The sequence below is a fragment of the Nerophis ophidion genome, linkage group LG04 (assembly GCF_033978795.1).
Source record: "Nerophis ophidion isolate RoL-2023_Sa linkage group LG04, RoL_Noph_v1.0, whole genome shotgun sequence".
NCBI lineage: Eukaryota > Metazoa > Chordata > Actinopteri > Syngnathiformes > Syngnathidae > Nerophis > Nerophis ophidion.
Window position 1 is genome coordinate 3452745 of NC_084614.1, and position 21177 is coordinate 3473921.

The 21177-nt window shown below is 32.6% G+C and overlaps 1 protein-coding gene across 1 annotated transcript in view; it reads left to right on the forward strand.

Moving 5' to 3' along the window:
- The first annotated feature begins 1764 nt into the window (after window positions 1-1764).
- The window catches only part of LOC133550756 (reticulon-4 receptor-like 1), a 42577-nt gene continuing 23164 nt past the window's right edge, over window positions 1765-21177 (forward strand). The window contains exon 1 of the mRNA XM_061896764.1: window positions 1765-1911. Within this exon, the coding sequence (XP_061752748.1) occupies window positions 1899-1911 (13 nt within the window). The 5' untranslated portion in view covers window positions 1765-1898. The remainder of the gene's footprint in view (window positions 1912-21177) is intronic.

A 21177-nucleotide genomic window follows, 5' to 3' on the forward strand; every position in this document is an offset into this window, starting at 1 on the left:
CGTATAAAACCTGTCAAGATGCCAAAGATGACTCATTTACATTACATGTGTCTTTTTGTCAAATATTACTCTGCAAATATTGTTTTTTTGGTGATTGATGCTGTATTACCTTCTTTCCCAAGATTGAACCAATATATTCGGAATCAGATAAAGCCAGTCAAGATGCCCAAGGTCACTAATTTATATTGTGTATGTTTATGTCTCAAAAAGTACTCTCCAAATGTTTTTTCGTGATTGATGCTGTATTACTTTCTTTCCCAAGATTTCACCAAAACACTCCCGTTTTTGCTAATATCAGAATCGCATAAAGCCTGTCAAGATGCCAAAGATGACTCATTTACATTGTATGTGTCTTTTTGTCAAATATTACTCTCCACATGTTGTTTTTTTTGGTGATTGATGCTGTATTACCTTCTTTCCAAAGATTGAACCAATATATTCAGAATCTGTAGAAGCCCATCAAGATGTCAAAAGTCATGAATTTATAATCAATGTGACTTTTTCGCACAAAGTGCTTTCCAAATGTTTTTTTTGTGATTGATGCTGTATTACTTTCTTTCCCAAGATTGAACCAAAACACTCCAGTTTTTGCTAATATCAGAATCGTATAAAGCCTGTCAAGATGCCAAAGGTGACTCATTTACATTGTATGTGTCTTTTCCTCAAATATTACTGTCCAAATATTGTTTTTTTGGTGATTGATGCTTTATTACCTTCTTTCCAAAGATTGAACCAATATATTCGGAATCAGATAAAGCCTGTCAAGATACCAAAGGTCACTAATTTATATTGTGTATGTTAATGTCTCAAAAAGTACTCTCCAAATGTTTTTTGGTGATTGATGCTGTATTACTTTCTTCCCCAAGATTGAACCAAAACATTCCCGTTTTTGCAAATATCAGAATCGTATAAAGCCTGTCAAGATGCCAAAGATCACTAATTTACATTATATGTGTCTTTTGGCAAATATTACTCTCCAAATGTTTGTTTTGTGATTGATGCTGTATTACCTTCTTTGCCAAGATTGAACCAAAATATTCAGAATCAGATAAAGCCTGTCAAGATGCCGAATGTCACTAATTTATATTGTGTGTCTTTTTCTCAAAAAGTGCTCTCCAAATGTTTTTTGGTGATTGATGCTGTATTACTTTCTTTCCCAAGATTGAACCAAAACACTCCAGTTTTTGCTAATATCAGAATCGTATAAAGCCTGTCAAGATGCCAAAGATGACTCATTTACATTGTATGTGTCTTTTCCTCAAATATTACCCTCCAAATGTTGTTTTTTTGGTGATTGATGCTGTATTACCTTCTTTCCCAAGATTGAACCAATATATTCGGAATCAGATAAAGCCAGTCAAGATGCCCAAGGTCACTAATTTATATTGTGTATGTTAATGTCTGAAAAAGTACTCTCCAAATGTTTTTTTGTGATTGATGCTGTATTACTTTCTTTCCCAAGATTTCACCAAAACATTCCAGTTTTTGCTAATATCAGAATCAGATAAAGCCTGCCTGACGATACAGCGATGAAACCATGCGCTAGCGGACACATTTGATGATGTCGGCATGTTCGCGCTCAGCAGACATTTGAGGTCGTTCCCTAATCAAGTGTCCAGCGGTAGCGCATCGAGGAAGAGGATGGAGGGCTGGTGAAGAGGAGAGGGAGGGCAGATGAAGAGAGGGAGGGAGGCGGAGCGAGAGTGTAGCAGCTGTGTGTGTGTGTGTGTGTGTGTGTGTGTGTGTGCGGAGTCAGTAGAAGAAGAATGCGCGAGGTGGCCGCATCACGCTGAGGACGACCATGGCGTGCTCCATCACGCTGTCACCAACTTCTTCTCCTCGCACGCTCACTTTCACCAGGAGGATGCTGCCGCGCGGACGCTTCTAGAAAGGCCACCATGTTCGGACGCGGTGAGTGCCACCACTGCGCGTGTGTGTGTGTGTGTGTGTGTATGTGTGTGTGTGTGTGCTGTTTGAAAGTGAGCCATGAAAAATTCACAAGCTGCTGGTGTAAAAGAAAAAAAAGAAGAAGCCTAAAATAGGAAGCGGCGCCGCACGGCTGCGGAGAAGGACGAAGGCGCGGGTCAAAGGTCATGGCCGGGTTTCACCTGGACAGGTGCGTGGATGGTGGTCCAAACAATATGTCCCCCACGGGAGTCTTCACCATTCTGTGGGGTTGTATCTTAATGATACCAGGGCGCTAATCACACGATACTGTGAGGATATCATACCGCTTAGGAGACAAAAGCAAGGCTCGGACATCGGCCTTCCGTATCGGACTACGTGTTGTGATGCTTTGACGATACAGCAATACTGCACTCGCTGTCAGGACGATACCTCGTTAATAAGAAATAAATAATAAAATGTTTGAGGATACTGTACAGCGATTGAGCGATACTGGATAACTGGAAATGACGATATCCAGATGAGGGACTGGAAAAAGGAGACTCATGATATATTTTTGGCAGCCGTCACTGTACCCATTAGCTTGCCTTTCAAAATAAAATAAAAAGTAGGCCCAATGTTAAAAAAAGATGTTTTGATGCTGGGGGAGTGAAAATATGAATACTTGATGTTGGCGTGTGAATGAAACTACACCATGTCATACTCTGTCCCACTCATTTAGACAAAATGTGCATTCATATATTTTTTGGAATTGTTTTTAGCCCCACATATTATTATTTTTTTGTTTACTTTGTGTGTTCCATATATATATATATATATATATATATATATATATATATATATATATATATATATATATATATATATAAAATGTTGTTATATAGTTTTTTCCACACTTGTTTTTTTTATGTTTACAAAAACTCTTATTTTCTTATCTATGTAATATTTTATTAGTTATTTTGTTCTGTCTCACTCGGTTATTTGTATACATTTTATTTTGTTTTGTTACTGTTATTTTTTTTGTATACATTTCAAAATTTTAATTTAGTTTTGTCCCACTTATGTTTTTATTTTATTTTATTGGTTTGTCCTTTTTTTGGGTAACATTGTTCTTATTTTGTTTTGTTCCACCTTTTGTTTTTATTATACATTTCATAATTTTTTTTCAGGCATTTTCCCCCCCCCCACTAATTTATTTATTTTATTTCATCAAGTGGTTTTGGCCTACTCATTTTTTTGTATAGTTTAAAAATTTTTTTTGTCCGATTCATTTTGTAATATTAATTTCATTATTTTAATTATGTTATTTAGTTTTGGCCCACTTATTTTTTGTTTTATTTTATTTAGTTTTGTTTTACATTTTGTTTGTTTTATTTTATTATTAAGTTTGGTCCAAATTTTGTTGTTGTTTTATTTTATTATTTAGTTAGGTCCCACTTTTTATTTATTTTTTTTGTTATTTTGTTTTGTCCCATTTTTGTTATTTTTTATTATTTAGTTTAGTCCCACTTTTTTTATAATTAGTTTTTCCCCACTTTTTATTTTATTTAGTTATTTAGTTTCGTCCCACTTTTTGTTTTATTTTGTTATTTATTTTGGTCCCACTTTTGATTTTGTTTCATTTTGTTATTCAGTTTTGTCCCACTTTTTAAAAATGTTTTTTCTCCACTTTTTTAATGTTTTATTTTATTATTTATTTTGGTCCCACTTTTGATTTTGTTTAATTTTGTTATTTTGTTTTGTCCCACTTTTTTAATGTTTTTTTCTCCACTTTTTTGTATGTTTTATTTCACAATTTAGTTTCGTCCCATTTTTTGGGGTTGTTTTGTTTTATTATTTAGTTAGGTACCACTTTTTTTTATTTTGTTATTTAGTTTGGTCCCATTTTTGTTTTATTTTATTATTTAGTTTTGTTCCACTTTTTGGTTTTATTTTGTTATTTAGCTCGACTGTAGCTGAGATAGGCGCCAGCGCCTCCCACGACCCCAAAAGGGAATAAGCGGTAGAAAATGGATGGATGGATGGAGTTTTGTCCCACTTTTTTTAAATTTTCTTATATAGTTTAGTCCCACTTTTTTTTGTCATTAGGTTTGTCCCACTTTTTTATTTTATTTTGTTATTTAATTTTGTCCCAGTTTTTGTTTTATTTTGTTATTTATTTTGGTCCCCCTTTTTATTTTGTTTTATTTTGTTATTTAGTTTTGTCCCACTTTTTAATGTTTTTTTCTCCACTTTTTTATGTTTTATTTCACTATTTAGTTTTGTCCCACTTGTTTTGGTTGTTTTATTTTACTATTTAGTTAGGTCCCACTTTTTTGTTTTTGTTTTATTTTGTATTTAGTTTAGTCCCATTTTCGTTTTATTCTATTTTTAAGTTTGGTTCCACTTTTTCTTTTATTTTGTTTTTTAGTTTGGTCCCAATTTTGTTTTTTTTCATTTTGTTATTTTGTTTTGTCCCAATTTTGTTGTTGTTTTATTTTGTTATTTAATTAGGTCCCACTTTTTTTGTTTTAATTTGTTACTTATAGTTTGGTCCCATTTTTATTTATTTTTACCATATTAGTTTTGTCCCACTTTTTGTTTTATTTCCTTATTTAGTTTAGTCCCAATTTTTGATTTATTTTGTAATTTAGTTAGGTCCCACTTTTTTATTTTATTTTTATTTTATTATTTAGTTAGGTCCCACTTTTTGTTTTTATTTTATTTTGTATTTAGTTTGGTCCCATTTTCGTTTTATTCTATTATTTAGTTTGGCCCCACTTTTTCCTTTATTTTGTTTTTTAGTTTGGTCCCACTTTTGTTTTCCTTTCATTTTGTTATTTTGTTTTGTCCCACTTTTTTTGTTGTTTTATTTTGTTATTTAATTAGGTCCCACTTTTTTTTGTTTTAATTTGTTATTTAGTTTGGTCCCATTTTAATTTAATTTAACTACATTAGTTTTGTCCCACTTTGTGTTTTATTTCCTTATTTAGTTTTGTCCCACTTTTTGTTTTATTTTTTAATTTATTTTGGGCCCACTTTTGATTTTGTTCTATTTTGTTATTTAGTTTCGTCCCACTTTTTAATGTTTTTTTCTCCACTTTTTTTTATGTTTTATTTCACTATTTAGTTTTGTCCCACTTTATTTTATTTGTTTTATTTTATTTTTTAGTCAGGTCCCACTTTTTTGTTTTTGTTTTATTTTATTATTTAGTTAGGTCCCACTTTTTTGTTTTTGTTTTATTTTGTATTTAGTTTGGTCCCATTTTTGTTTTGTCCTATCATTTAGTTTGGCCCCACTTTTTCTTTTATTTAGTTTTTTAGTTTGGTCCCACTTGTGTTTTCGTTTCATTTTGTTACTTTGTTTTGTCCCACTTTTTTTGTTTTTATTTTGTTATTTAATTAGGTCCCACTTTTTTTGTTTTAATTTGTTACTTATAGTTTGGTCCCATTTTTATTTTATTTTACTACATCAGTTTTGTCCCACTTTTTGTTTTATTTCCTTATTTAGTTTAGTCCCAATTTTTTTTTGTTATTAGTTTTGTCCCACTTTTTTATTTTATTTTGTTATTTAGTTTTGTCCAACTTTTTTTTTTTTGTAATTTAGTTAGGTCCCACATTTGTATTTTATTTTTATTTTATTATTTAGTTAGGTCCCACTTTTTTGTTTTTGTTTTATTTTGTATTTAGTTTGGTCCCATTTTCGTTTTATTCTATTTTGTAGTTTGGTCCCACTTTTTCTTTTATTTAGTTTTTTAGTTTGGTCCCACTTTTGTTTTCCTTTCATTTTGTTATTTTGTTTTGTCCCACTTTTTTTGTTGTTTTATTTTGTTATTTAATTAGGTCCCACTTTTTTTTGTTTTAATTTGTTATTTAGTTTGGTCCCATTTTAATTTAATTTAACTACATTAGTTTTGTCCCACTTTGTGTTTTATTTCCTTATTTAGTTTTGTCCCACTTTTTGTTTTATTTTTTAATTTATTTTGGGCCCACTTTTGATTTTGTTCTATTTTGTTATTTAGTTTCGTCCCACTTTTTAATGTTTTTTTCTCCACTTTTTTTTATGTTTTATTTCACTATTTAGTTTTGTCCCACTTTATTTTATTTGTTTTATTTTATTTTTTAGTCAGGTCCCACTTCTTTGTTTTTGTTTTATTTTATTATCTAGTTAGGTCCCACTTTTTTGTTTTTGTTTTATTTTGTATTTAGTTTGGTCCCATTTTTGTTTTGTCCTATTATTTAGTTTGGACCCACTTTTTCTTTTATTTAGTTTTTTAGTTTGGTCCCACTTGTGTTTTCGTTTCATTTTGTTACTTTGTTTTGTCCCACTTTTTTTGTTTTTATTTTGTTATTTAATTAGGTCCCACTTTTTTTGTTTTAATTTGTTACTTATAGTTTGGTCCCATTTTTATTTTATTTTACTACATTAGTTTTGTCCCACTTTTTGTTTTATTTCCTTATTTAGTTTAGTCCCAATTTTTTTTTGTTATTAGTTTTGTCCCACTTTTTTATTTTATTTTGTTATTTAGTTTTGTCCCACTTTTTTTTTTTTTTTTTGTAATTTAGTTAGGTCCCACATTTTTAATTTATTTTTATTTTATTATTTAGTTAGGTCCCACTTTTTTGTTTTTGTTTTATTTTGTATTTAGTTTGGTCCCATTTTCGTTTTATTCTATTTTGTAGTTTGGTCCCACTTTTTCTTTTATTTAGTTTTTTAGTTTGGTCCCACTTTTGTTTTCCTTTCATTTTGTTATTTTGTTTTGTCCCACTTTTTGTTGTTGTTTTATTTTGTTATTTAATTAGGTCCCACTTTTGTTTCCGTTTTATTTTGTTATTTAGTTTTGTCCGACTTTCTGTTTTATTGTGTTATTTAATTGAATTGAATTTCGATGTGTTTTGTGTGGTCGGGACAAGTCGTGGTGCTTCAGATGCGGTTGCCAGGGCGCTGGTTGCCATGACGACCGTGTGATGGTTCCGTTCCCGTCCCGCTGGTGTTGAGGCGTGCAAAGCAAACAAAAGCTGCCAATAAAATAAGTGGGCTATCTTCCACCGGACCTCGCCGGGTCCTTCCGGTACCCTCGTCCTCAGAGACGGGATCAGCTGACAGGAAGTGATTAGCGGCGTGAAGAGTTGGGCTTTGATCTTCATCCTCCCGATGGCGCTGATGATTAGGCCCCGCCCACAGCGCCAAACCGGAGGACAAGAAGTGTTTGTTGTTGCTGCTGCCGGCGTTGGCTCGCAACCAAACGCCTCCCCACCGCGTCTTTTTCTCTCCTCTTCCCCGCTAAGCTCCTCGCTCACAACGCCGTCCAAACATCGACGTCAGCACTTTTTTTTAATTCATCCAGTCTGACTTTCAGGCTAAATATAAACCGTGACTCACGACAGGAAGTCGTCCAAATTCTCCTTTTGTTGAGGGTTACAGACAGGAAGTAGTTAGCAGCGTGGAAGGTAAAAAAAATAGTAATATTTCCTTGAAAAAAAATTGTTACAAGAAATCATTTTAATTTTTACAAGAATAAAGTCGTATTCTGTGAAAAATGTCATTTTAATGGAATAAATAGAAGTCATTATTTATTAATTTATTTGACAAGAAATAATTATAATTTCACATTGAAAAAAAAGATGGACTTATTAAAAAGAAAATCTGCAATGACGCGAGAAAAATGTTGGAATATTATGAAGCCACTTTTATTGATATTTTACAAGAAATTAAGTCAATTTCACAAAATGAAACTTGTGTTAAGAGAAAGTCGTGATTTTACAAGATGACATTTTCAAATTTTATGAGACTAAAAACTGAGGGGCTAAAATGTTTTATATGCTAAATAATATAATTTAAACAATGAATAAATATGTATATATATATATATATATATATATAATTTATTCATTGTTTAAATTATATTATTTTACAAGTCCAACTTTTTGATTGTAATGTTGTCACTTCTCTTGTAAAATTACAATTATATATATATATATATATATATATATATATACATATATATGTTTATATATATATATACTGTACTGTATATACTGTATATATATAAATATATTTTATAATAATAACACATTTTTTGTAATATTACTACTTTTTTCTTGTAATATTGCAGCATTTTTTTTAATTTTAAAAATATTTTACAAGTCCAACTTTTTGATTGTAACATTGTGAATTCTCTTGTAAAATTTAAATTGTATATATATATAATATATATATATATATATGTAAAATTTAAATTATATATATAAAAAAAAACAAATATATATATATATATATATATATATATATATATATATATATATATATATATATATATACACACAAGAGAAGTCACAATGTTACAATCAAAAAGTTGGACTTGTAAAATATTTTTTAAATTAAAAAAAATGCTGCAATATTACAAGAGAAAAGTAGTAATATTACAAAAAAAAAAATGTGTTCCAAGAGAAATTTTACTGGAAAAAGTCGAAGTAGTCCAAAAAACATGTATCTGAATTTTACAAGAAATTATTTTAATTTCACAATAAGAGCTGGTCATTCCAAAAAAAACATGGACTTGTAATTACAAAAAAAAATCAGCAATAAAGCGAGAAAAAGGTTGGAATATTATGAAACCACTTTTATTTATATTTTACAATAAATTAAGTCAACTTCACAAAATGAAACTTGTGTTAAGAGAAAGTCGTGATTTTACAAGATGAAATTTTGCAATTTTATGAGAATAAAAACTGACGGGAACATTTTTTTATATGCTAAGTGATATAATTTAAACAATGAATAAAAATAAATACATGAAAAAAAATATATATATATATTTTTTTAAATATATAATTTAAATTTTACAAGAGAAATCAAAATATTACAATCAAAAAGTTGGAGTTGTAAAATATTTAGAAATAAATGAAAAATGCTGCAATATAGTACAAAAAAAAGTAGTAATATTACAAAAAAAATGTGTTCCAAGAGTAATTTTAGTGGAAAAAAGTCGAAGTCATCCAAAAAATATGTTTCTGAATTTTACAAGAAATTATTTAAATTTCACAAGAGGAGTTGGTCATTGAAAAAAACATGGACTAGTAATGTTTTTAAAGTTTGTAATAATACAAGAAAAAGGTTGGAATATTATGACACCATTTTTTTTAAAACAAAAAAAAATAAGTACATTTTACAAAAAGAAGGTAGTAATTTTACAAGATAAAAGATGATATTATTTTTTTATAACAAACAAAAATCTAAATTGTACAATAAATTGTTGCAGTTTCACGAAATTTAATTAGTTCGTTGAGATTAAAATTTTTAAAGACAAAAATGGGAAAATGACCAAAAAATCTGATTTTATATCTGACAAGAGTTGTATTATAACGATAAAAAAAGTTTGACTTGTAATTAATTTTTAGATTAAAAATTATTTTCAGTAAGAAAAAAATTATTATTTTCTTTTGCAATTTTACAACATAAAATTGGTAAAAATGATCAAGAAAATAAAAACGGAATAGTTAGAATTTTTTTTTTTTTAATTGTACAAGTAAGCATTTCTATTTTACAAGGAGCGTCGTAATCCATCCATCCATTTTCTACCGCTTATTCCCTTTCGGGGTCGCGGGGGGCGCTGGCTTCTATCTCAGCTACAATCGGGCGGAAGGCGGGGTACACCCTGGACAAGTCCCCACGAGCGTCGTAATATTTCTATTAAAAAAGATGGACTTGCAAATCATTTTTTTGTGCAAAATAATATATATATTTTTGTAATATTGCGGAATTTGGTTTGGTTTACATGACATTTTTAAATTTTACAAGATGAACGTCGTTTTCTGAGAAAAATGAGTAATTTTAGTGGAAAAAGTCAAAATAATTACAAAAATAAAATCTGAATATTACAAGAAATCATTTTAATTTCACGTAAAGATTTGATCATTTAAAACAAATTAAAAAACAAATCTGGAGCAACAAGAGGAAAAGTTTGGAATATTATGAAACCACTTTTTTATTTTTTTTATTTTTATTTTTTTTTACAAGAAATTAGGTCAATTTTACAAAATGAAAGTCAGAATTTTACAAGATAAATGTTGAATTTTTTTTTTTAGAAAAAAGTAAAAAAATAAATATTTGATCGAATTAAAAAATAGAATTGTACAATAAATTGTTGCAATTTTACAAAATGAAATTAGTTCTTTGAGATTAACATTTTCAAAGGAAAAAACTGGGACAATTAAAAAAATAATAATCTTGACAACAATTATTAATATTTTATAAGAGTTGTATAATGACAATAAAAAAGTTGGATTTCTGAATAATTTTTTGGTGAAAAAATATTTTCACTAAGAAAAAAAACACAATAAAATGTTGCAATTTAACAAGAGAAAATTGATAAGGAAAAAAACATTGGAAAATTCTATTTTTTTTTTAAAATCTGAATTTTACCAGTAAAAAAAAAAAAAATGCAAAAAAAAAGATGTATTATTGCAGAATTTGTTACATTTTTATATGAGATTTCACAGTTTTACAAGATGAAAGTCGTATTACGAGAAAAACGTGTCATTTTCACAAGATGTGTGTGTGTGTGTGTGTGTGTGTGTGTGTGTGTGTTACATAAAAAACCCCAGCAGAAGAAAAAACTGGGACAATTAAAAAAATAATAATCTTGACAACAATTATTAATATTTTATAAGAGTTGTATAATGACAATAAAAAAGTTGGATTTTTGAATCATTTTTTGGTGAAAAAATATTTTCACTAAGAAAAAAAAACACAATAAAATGTTTCAATTTAACAAGAGAAAATTGATAAGGAAAAAAACACTGGAATATTCTAAAAAAATAAAAATAAAACCAGAATTTTACCATTAAAAAAAAAATGATGCAAAAAAAAAATATTTTTATTGCAGGATTTGTAAAATTTTTACATGATATTTCTCAATTTTACAAGATGAAAGTCGTATTACGAGAAAAACGTGTCATTTTCACAAGACGTGTGTGTGTGTGTGTGTGTGTGTGTGTGTGTGTGTGTGTTACATAAAAAACCCCAGCAGAAGAAAAAACTGGGACAATTCCAAAAATAATAATCTTGACAACAATTATTAATATTTTATAAGAGTTGTATAATGACAATAAAAAAGTTGGATTTTTGAATCATTTTTTGGTGAAAAAATATTTTCACTAAGAAAAAAAAACACAATAAAATGTTTCAATTTAACAAGAGAAAATAGATAAGGAAAAAAACACTGGAATATTCTAAAAAAATAAAAATAAAACCAGAATTTTACCATTAAAAAAAAAATGATGCAAAAAAAAAATATTTTTATTGCAGGATTTGTAAAATTTTTACATGATATTTCTCAATTTTACAAGATGAAAGTCGTATTACGAGAAAAACGTGTCATTTTCACAAGACGTGTGTGTGTGTGTGTGTGTGTGTGTGTGTGTGTGTGTGTGTGTGTGTGTGTGTGTGTGTGTGTGTGTGTTACATAAAAAACCCCAGCAGAAGAAAAAACTGGGACAATTCCAAAAATAATAATCTTGACAACAATTATTAATATTTTATAAGAGTTGTATAATGACAATAAAAAAGTTGGATTTGTGAATAATTTTTTGGTGAAAAAATATTTTCACTAAGAAAAAAAACACAATAAAATGTTGCAATTTAACAAGAGAAAATTGATAAGGAAAAAAACATTGGAAAATTCAAATTTTTATTTTTAAAATCTGAATTTTACCATTAATAAAAAAATTGATGCAAAAAAAATGTATTATTGCAGAATTTGTTACATTTTTATATGAAATTTAGCAATTTTACAAGATGAAAGTCGTATTACGAGAAAAACGTGTCATTTTCACAAGACGTGTGTGTGTGTGTGTGTGTGTGTGTGTGTGTGTGTGTGTGTGTGTGTGTGTGTTTGTGTGTTACATAAAAAACCCCAGCAGAAGAAAAATCTGGGACAATTAAAAAAAATAATAATCTTGACAACAATTATTAATATTTTATAAGAGTTGTATAATGACAATAAAACAGTTGGATTTCTGAATCATTTTTTGGTGAAAAAATATTTTCACTAAGAAAAAAAAACATAGTAAAATGTGCAATTTAACAAGAGAAAATTGATAAGGAAAAAAAATTTGGAAAATTCGAATAATTTTTTTTTTAATCTGAATTTTACCAGTAAAAAAAAAATTGATGCAAAAAAAATTTATTATTGCAGAATTTGTTAAATTTTTATATGAAATTTCGCAATTTTACAAGATGAAAGTCGTATTACGAGAAAAACGTGTCATTTTCACAAGACGTGTGTGTGTGTGTGTGTGTGTGTGTGTGTGTGTGTGTGTGTGTGTTACATAAAAAACCCCAGCAGAAGAAAAAACTGGGACAATTAAAAAAATAATAATCTTGACAACAATTATTAATATTTTATAAGAGTTGTATAATGACAATAAAAAAGTTGGATTTTTGAATCATTTTTTGGTGAAAAAATATTTTCACTAAGAAAAAAAAAACACAATAAAATGTTTCAATTTAACAAGAGAAAATTGATAAGGAAAAAAACACTGGAATATTCTAAAAAAAATAAAAATAAAACCAGAATTTTACCATTAAAAAAAAAATGATGCAAAAAAAAATTGTTTTATTGCAGAATTTGTAAAATTTTTACATGATATTTCTCAATTTTACAAGATGAAAGTCGTATTACGAGAAAAACGTGTCATTTTCACAAGACGTGTGTGTGTGTGTGTGTGTGTGTGTGTGTGCGTGTGTGTGTGTGTGTGTGTGTGTTACATAAAAAACCCCAGCAGAAGAAAAAACTGGGACAATTCCAAAAATAATAATTTTGACAACAATTATTAATATTTTATAAGAGTTGTATAATGACAATAAAAAAGTTGGATTTGTGAATAATTTTTTGGTGAAAAAATATTTTCACTAAGAAAAAAAACACAATAAAATGTTGCAATTTAACAAGAGAAAATTGATAAGGAAAAAAACATTGGAAAATTCAAATTGTTATTTTTAAAATCTGAATTTTACCATTAATAAAAAAATTGATGCAAAAAAAATGTATTATTGCAGAATTTGTTACATTTTTATATGAAATTTAGCAATTTTACAAGATGAAAGTCGTATTACGAGAAAAACGTGTCATTTTCACAAGACGTGTGTGTGTGTGTGTGTGTGTGTGTGTGTGTGTGTGTGTGTGTGTGTGTTACATAAAAAACCCCAGCAGAAGAAAAATCTGGGACAATTAAAAAAAATAATAATCTTGACAACAATTATTAATATTTTATAAGAGTTGTATAATGACAATAAAACAGTTGGATTTCTGAATCATTTTTTGGTGAAAAAATATTTTCACTAAGAAAAAAAAACATAGTAAAATGTGCAATTTAACAAGAGAAAATTGATAAGGAAAAAAAATTTGGAAAATTCGAATAATTTTTTTTTTAATCTGAATTTTACCAGTAAAAAAAAAATTGATGCAAAAAAAATGTATTATTGCAGAATTTGTTAAATTTTTATATGAAATTTCGCAATTTTACAAGATGAAAGTCGTATTACGAGAAAAACGTGTCATTTTCACAAGACGTGTGTGTGTGTGTGTGTGTGTGTGTGTGTGTGTGTGTGTGTGTGTGTGTGTGTGTGTGTGTGTGTGTGTGTTATGTAAAAAAACCCCAGCAGAACACAAAAAGGAGACAAAATTGCATTTAGTTGTCATTTTGGTGGAAGTAAAAGAAGTTTGACATCCTGACAACCAGCGTTAGCGTTAGCATTAGCGCACAGCGAGCGACGGGGTTGGTCTTCTTAAAGTGTCGACGCGGCTCAACAACAAGCGTGCGTAACGCCACAAAACGACTTGGCGGCGTCATGTTGAGCACTCGCCGTGTGCGCCTCATCCTGGCCGTGCGGAGACAAGATACTTAACGTTCAAACTGGAAAACTTTGTCATTTTTTGCAAATATTAGCTCATTTGGAATTTGATGCCTGCGACTTGTTTAAAAAAAAGCTGGCACAAGTGGCAAAAAAGAGTGAGAACGTTGAGAAATGCTCATCAAAGACTTATTTGGAACATCCCACAAGTGAACAGGCTCATTGGGAACAGGTGGGTGCCGTGATTGGCTTTAAAAGCAGTTTTATCAACAACACCCGGAAACGCTGCTGGCTTCGCTAGGCCCGAGCTCATCTAAGATGGACTGATGCAAAGTGGAAAAGTGTTCTGTGGTCTGACGAGTCTACATTTGAAAATTTTTTGGGAAAATATGGATGTTTTGTTCTCCGGACCAAAGAGGAAAAGAACCAACGAAATTATTCTGAAAAATTATTTTTCCAACCTATTTTTTTCATTTTGCATTTGGAGAAAAATGCATTTTTTTTTTACAAAAAAAACCCCTCAAATTTTACACAAAAATTATTGAAATTTTAGTAGTTTTTAGCTAAAAAAATGAAGTTAAAAAAAAATGAAAATATTACAACTAATGTTTTTACCACTAATACATTTAAATTTTATAAGAGGAATCATAATATTACAACAAAAAAGGTTGGATTTGTGGAAAATTGATGAAAACTATTTTTATTTTTATTTATTTATTTATATATTTTTTTTTTACCAGAAAATGGTCGTAACATAATTTTTCCAACCACATTGTTTCATTTTGATAAAAATTAATTTTATTTACAAGACGAAAACGAAAATTTTACACAAAAATTATTGCAATTTTACAAGTTTTTAAATTTAAAAATTAAGTAAAAAAACACAATTATTTTATCTTTTTAAAATTAAATTTTTTTTTTTTCATTTTACATTTTGAGTAATATACTTCTTTTTTATTGGAAAAATAAACAAAAAACAATTTTACACAAAAAAGTTGATTAAATTTGTTGAGAAAAAACTTAAATTTATCGGAATTCTAGCGATTAAAATGGTCAAGTAGATACATTTTTGATGTTTAATTAAAAAAAAAAACTCCTTTAAGCTGTCAGAGGACACTTTACTTGCTCGTGATCTAGAAAAATGTCCTCTTTAGAAGCATGTTAAGTGTTCCCACCGCTCACCATGTTCCCTGAACGCATCATCACACGACTCTTCCACATGACCTGAACGCCCCACGCAGCAAACACGAGTCAGGAAGCGTGTTTTACGCCGCTTTTTGTGTCCAAACATTTCATCAGCCACACACACACACACACACACACACACACACACGCACACACACACACACACACACACACACACACACTTCAAAGCTGCTAGCTTTTTTTTAAGGTGTTTGATTTGATAAACGTGCTGACATTTGCATATTGAAATGAAACAATGGGACTTTCACAATAAGAGCTGGAGGCTAAAATCAATATGGCGGAGGTTGTGTGTGTTGCCATGGCGACTGTGCTTCGGAGGAGAGTTCAACAAAGTACGTGCAAGAGATGGGCGAGTCACAAACGAGTCGTTCAAATCAGTTTGGAATTATTATTATTTTTTTTTTTTACCCGCCTGTGCTAACACTCGCTAATTAAAAAAAGTTCTCAGGTGACGTGCTGTCACTAATGGCTACTAATCACATTTGATTCTTTCTACGCAGTTCAAGTATAGCAGTAATTGCTTTTAGCGACACCTAGTGGTCACGATAATTCACAAAATTCAGCTTAGGACTCAGTAAGTTGAAATGTGCGGACACGTTTGTTACTGCATACTTTCTAATATGTGAGTAATATGAACTGTAATTATTTAACACTTGTTTATGTTGACAAATGTTGACTCAGTGTTGTTTAAAATGTGACAGTGAATGCATCACACGGTGTTGTTTAAAGTGTGACAGTGAATGCATCACAGTGTTGTTTAAAATGTGACAGTGAATGCATCACACGGTGTTGTTTAAAGTGTGACAGTGAATGCATCACAGTGTTGTTTAACATGTGACAGTGAATGCATCACATGGTGTTGTTTAAAGTGTGACAGTGAATGCATCACAGTGTTGTTTAAAATGTGACAGTGAATGCATCACACAGTGTTGTTTAAAGTGTGACAGTGAATGCATCACACGGTGTTGTTTAAAGTGTGACAGTGAATGCATCACACGGTGTTGTTTAAAGTGTGACAGTGAATGCATCACACAGTGTTGTTTACCATGTGACAGTGAATGCCTCACACAGTGTTGTTTACAACGCGACAGTGAATGCATCTCACAGTGTTGTTTACAACGCGACAGTGAATGCATCACACAGTGTTGTTCACAATGTGACAGTGAATGCATCACACAGTGTTGTTCACAATGTGACAGTGCATGCATCACACAGTATTGTTCACAATGCGACAGTGAATGCATCACACAGTGTTGTTTAAAGTGTGACAGTGAATGCATCACACAGAGTTGTTTACAATGTTACAGTGAATGCAACACAGGCTGTGGTTTAAAGTGTGACATTGAAGGCACCACAGGCTGTTGTTTGAAGTGTGACAGTGAATGCATCTCACAGTGTTGTTTACAATGTGACAGTGAATGCATCACACAGTGTTGTTTACAATGCGACAGTGAATGCATCACACAGTGTTGTTTAAAGTGTGACAGTGAATGCATCACACAGAGTTGTTTACAATGTGACAGTGAATGCATCACACAGTATTGTTCACAATGCGACAGTGAATGCATCAAACAGTGTTGTTTACAATGTGACAGTGAATGCAACACAGGCTGTTGTTTAAAGTGTGACATGGAAGGCACCACAGGCTGTGGTTTGAAGTGTGACAGTGAATGCATCTCACAGTGTTGTTCACAATGTGACAGTGAATGGATCTCACAGTGTTGTTCACAATGTGACAGTGAATGCATCACACGGTGTTATTTAAAGTGTGAGAGTGAATGCATTACACGGTGTTGTTTACAATGTGACATTGAAGGCACCACATGCTGTGGTTTAAAGTGTGACAGTGAAGGCACCACAGGCTGTGGTTTAAAGTGTGACAGTGAAGGCACGACAGGCTGTGGTTTAAAGTGTGACATTGAAGGCACCACAGGCTGTGGTTTGAAGTGTGACAGTGAATGCATCACACGGTGTTATTTAAAGTGTGAGAGTGAATGCATTACACGGTGTTGTTTACAATGTGACATTGAAGGCACCACATGCTGTGGTTTAAAGTGTGACAGTGAAGGCACCACAGGCTGTGGTTTAAAGTGTGACAGTGAAGGCACCACAGGCTGTGGTTTAAAGTGTGACATTGAAGGCACCACAGGCTGTGGTTTAAAGTGTGACATTGAGGGCACCACAGGCTGCTGTTTACAATGTGACAGTGAATGCATTACACAGTGTTGTCTACAATGTGACAGTGAATGCATCTCACAGTGTTGTTTGCAATGTGACAGTGAATGCATCACACGGTGTTATTTAAAGTGTGAGAGTGAATGCAACACACGGTGTTTTTTTAAAGTGTGAGAGTGAATGCAACACACGGTGTTTTTTTAAAGTGTGACAGTGAATGCAACACAGGCAGTTGTTTACCATGTGACAGTGAATGCCTCACACAGAGTTGTTTACAATGTGACAGTGAAGGCATGACATGCTGTGGTTTAAAGTGTGACATTGAAGGCACCACGGGCTGTGGTTTAAAGTGTGACATTGAAGGCACCACAGGCTGCTGTTTACAATGTGACAGTGAATGCATTACACAGTGTTGTCTACAATGTGACAGTGAATGCATCTCACAGTGTTGTTTGCAATGTGACAGTGAATGCATCACACGGTGTTATTTAAAGTGTGAGAGTGAATGCAACACACGGTGTTTTATTAAAGTGTGACAGTGAATGCAACACAGGCAGTTGTTTACCATGTGACAGTGAATGCCTCACACAGAGTTGTTTACAATGTGACAGTGAAGGCATGACATGCTGTGGTTTAAAGTGTGACATTGAAGGCACCACAGGCTGTGGTTTAAAGTGTGACATTGAAGGCACCACAGGCTGTGGTTTAAAGTGTGACATTGAAGGCACCACAAGCTGTGGTTTGAAGTGTGACATTGAAGGCACCACAGGCTGCTGTTTACAATGTGACAGTGAATGCATCTCACACTGTTGTTTACAATGTGACAGTGAATGCATCACACAGTGTTGTTTAAAGTGTGACAGTGAATGCATCACACGGTGTTGTTTACAATGTGGCAGTGAATGCATTACACAATGTTGTTTACAATGTGACAGTGAATGCATCACACATTGTTGTTTACAATATGACAGTGAATGCACCACACAGTGATGTTCACAATGTGACAGTGAATGCACCACACAGTGTTGTTTACAATGTGACAGTGAATGCAACACACAATGTTGTTTACAATGTGACAGTGAATGCACCACACAGTGTTGTTTACAATGTGACAGTGAATGCAACACACCATGTTGTTTACAATGTGACAGTGAATGCATCTCACAGTGTTTTTTACAATGTGACAGTGAATGCATCTCACAGTGTTGTTTACAATGTGACTGTGAATGCATCACACAGTGTTGTTTACAATGTGACAGTGAATGCATCACACACAGTTGTTTACAATGTGACAGTGAATGCATCTCACAGTGTTGTTTACAATGTGACAGTGAATGCATCTCACAGTGTTGTTTACAATGTGACAGTGAATGCATCACACACAGTTGTTTACAATGTGACAGTGAATGCATCTCACAGTGTTGTTTACAATGTGACAGTGAATGCATCACACAGTGTTGTTTACAATGTGACAGTGAATGCATCTCACAGTGTTGTTTACAATGTGACAGTGAATGCATCACACATTGTTGTTTACAATATGACAGTGAATGCACCACACAGTGATGTTCACAATGTGACAGTGAATGCACCACACAGTGTTGTTTACAATGTGACAGTGAATGCATTACACAATGTTGTTTACAATGTGACAGTGAATGCATCACACAGAGTTGTTTACAATGTGACTGTGAATGCACCATAAAGTCTTGTTTACAACGTGACAGTGAATGCGTCACACAGTGTTGTTTACAATGTGACAATGAATGCATCACACATTTTTGTTTTATGTGACAGTGAATGCAACACACAGTGTGGTTTCCAACGTGACAGTGAATGCAACACAGGCTGTTGTTTAAAGTGTGACATTGAAAGCACCACAGGCTGTTGTTAAAAGTGTGACAGTGAATGCATCACACATTGTTATTTACAATGTGACAGTGAATGCATCACACATTGTTGTTTACAATGTGACAGTGAATGCAACAGAGGCTGTTGTTTAAAGTAGGACATTGAATGCACCACAGGCTGTTTTTTAAAATGTGACATTGAAGGCACCACAGGCTGTTGTTTACAACATGACAGTGGACGCACCACACATTGTTTTTTACTATGTGACAGTGAATGCACCACACAGTGTTGTTCACAATGTGACAGTGAATGCACCACACAGTGTTGTTCACAATGTGACAGTGAATGCACCACACAGTGTTGTTTACAATGTGACGGTGAATGCATCACACAATGTTGTTTACAATGCGACAGTGAATGCATCACACTCTGTTGTTTACAACGTGACAGTGAATGCATCACACAGTGTTGTTCACAATGTGACAGTGAATGCAACAAAGGCTGTTTTTTGAAACGTGACAGTGAATGCACCACACAAGGCTCCGGTCACAGCCTCAACAAAACCAACGATCCGCCCGCTCAGCACGAAGACCCGGGTCTCGCATGTGAGATTCCGCGCTAACGCAGTTCAAGCGTAGCGGTAAATGTTTTTGGCGAAATCTAGTGGTCACGAAATTCAGTTCATGACTCAGCAAGTTGAAAGATGCGGACACGTTTGTTACTGGATACTTTCTGATGTGTGAGTAATGTGAACTGTAATTATTCAACACTTCTTGTTGACACTATTGTTCAATTACCACTACTACTAGCGGGAGTGCTATTGTGTGCTTAGCTGCCGCGTAGCAGCTCGCTCCTGGTAGCCTGGAGCTTGGCATGTTTACCTTTTTTTTGTAAATGACCGACCAGGCAGACGCCTCCTGAGGCTTGTTAGCTTAGCAACAGCACACCTGGTGGGGCATCCACGCAGGTAAACAGGTGAGATCCCCGCGAGGAAAGGTGCTGACTCAGCACGGCGTGCTCCGCCTCCTCCTCTTCCTCCTCTTCCTCCTCTTCCTCCTCCTCCTCCTCCTCCTTCTCTTCCACGGTCTCGGTGGATCCCAGGAGCCACTTAAAAAAAAAAGCAACAACTCTTCCTAAGAGAAGTGCTTGTCATTGTTTGCCGTCGCGCCGCATTTCACAATAAAGCGTCACGGAGGAAAGAAGCGTGAAATGTGTTCCCCACGCAAATAGTCTGTATGATTTATAATCATCCCGCCGCTATTACGCGTGTTGGCGAGCGCCGTGTCCTCACTTCCTGTCAAACGTGACGTTTGGGTGACTTTTTTTCCTCGTTTTCCGACTTAAACTAGATTAACAGTCACGTGTTTCCCTATTTGAAATGTGACAGTGAAGGTAGCACAGGCTCTTGTTTTAAGCGTGACTGTAAATGCATCACACAGTGTTGTTTACAATGTGACAGTGAATGCAACACAGGCTGTTGTTTACAATGTGACAGTGAATGTAACACAGGCTGTTGTTTACAATTTGACAGTGAATGCAGCACAGGCTGTTTACAACGTGACAGTGAATGCAACACAGGCTTTTGTTTAAAGTACGTCAATGAATGCATCACACGGTGTTGTTTACAATGTGACAGTGAATGCATCACACAGTGTTGTTTAAAGTGTGACAGTGAATGCATCACACAGTTGTTTACAATGTGACAGTGAATGCATCACACAGTGTTGTTTAAAGTGTGACAGTGAATGCATCACTCTGTTGTTTACAATGTGACAGTGAATGCAACGCAGGCTGTTTAAAGTACGTCAGTGAATGCATCCCACGGTGTTGTTTACAATGTGACAGTGAATGCAACACAGGCTTTTGTTTAAAGTACGTCAGTGAATGCATCACACTGTGTGGTTTAAAGTGTGATAGTGAATGCTACACAGGCTGTTGTTTACAACATAACAGTGAATGCAACACAGGCTGTTGATTACAATACGTCAGTGAATGCATCACACGGTGTTGTTTACAATGTGACAGTGAATTCAACACAGGCTGTTGTTTAAAGTATGTCAGTGAATGCATCACAGTGTGTTGTTTACAATACGTCAGTGTATGCATCACACGGTGTTGTTTACAATGTGACAGTGAATGCAACACATGCTGTTATTTAAAGTACGTCAGTGAATGCATCACACTGTGTTGTTTACAAGGAGACA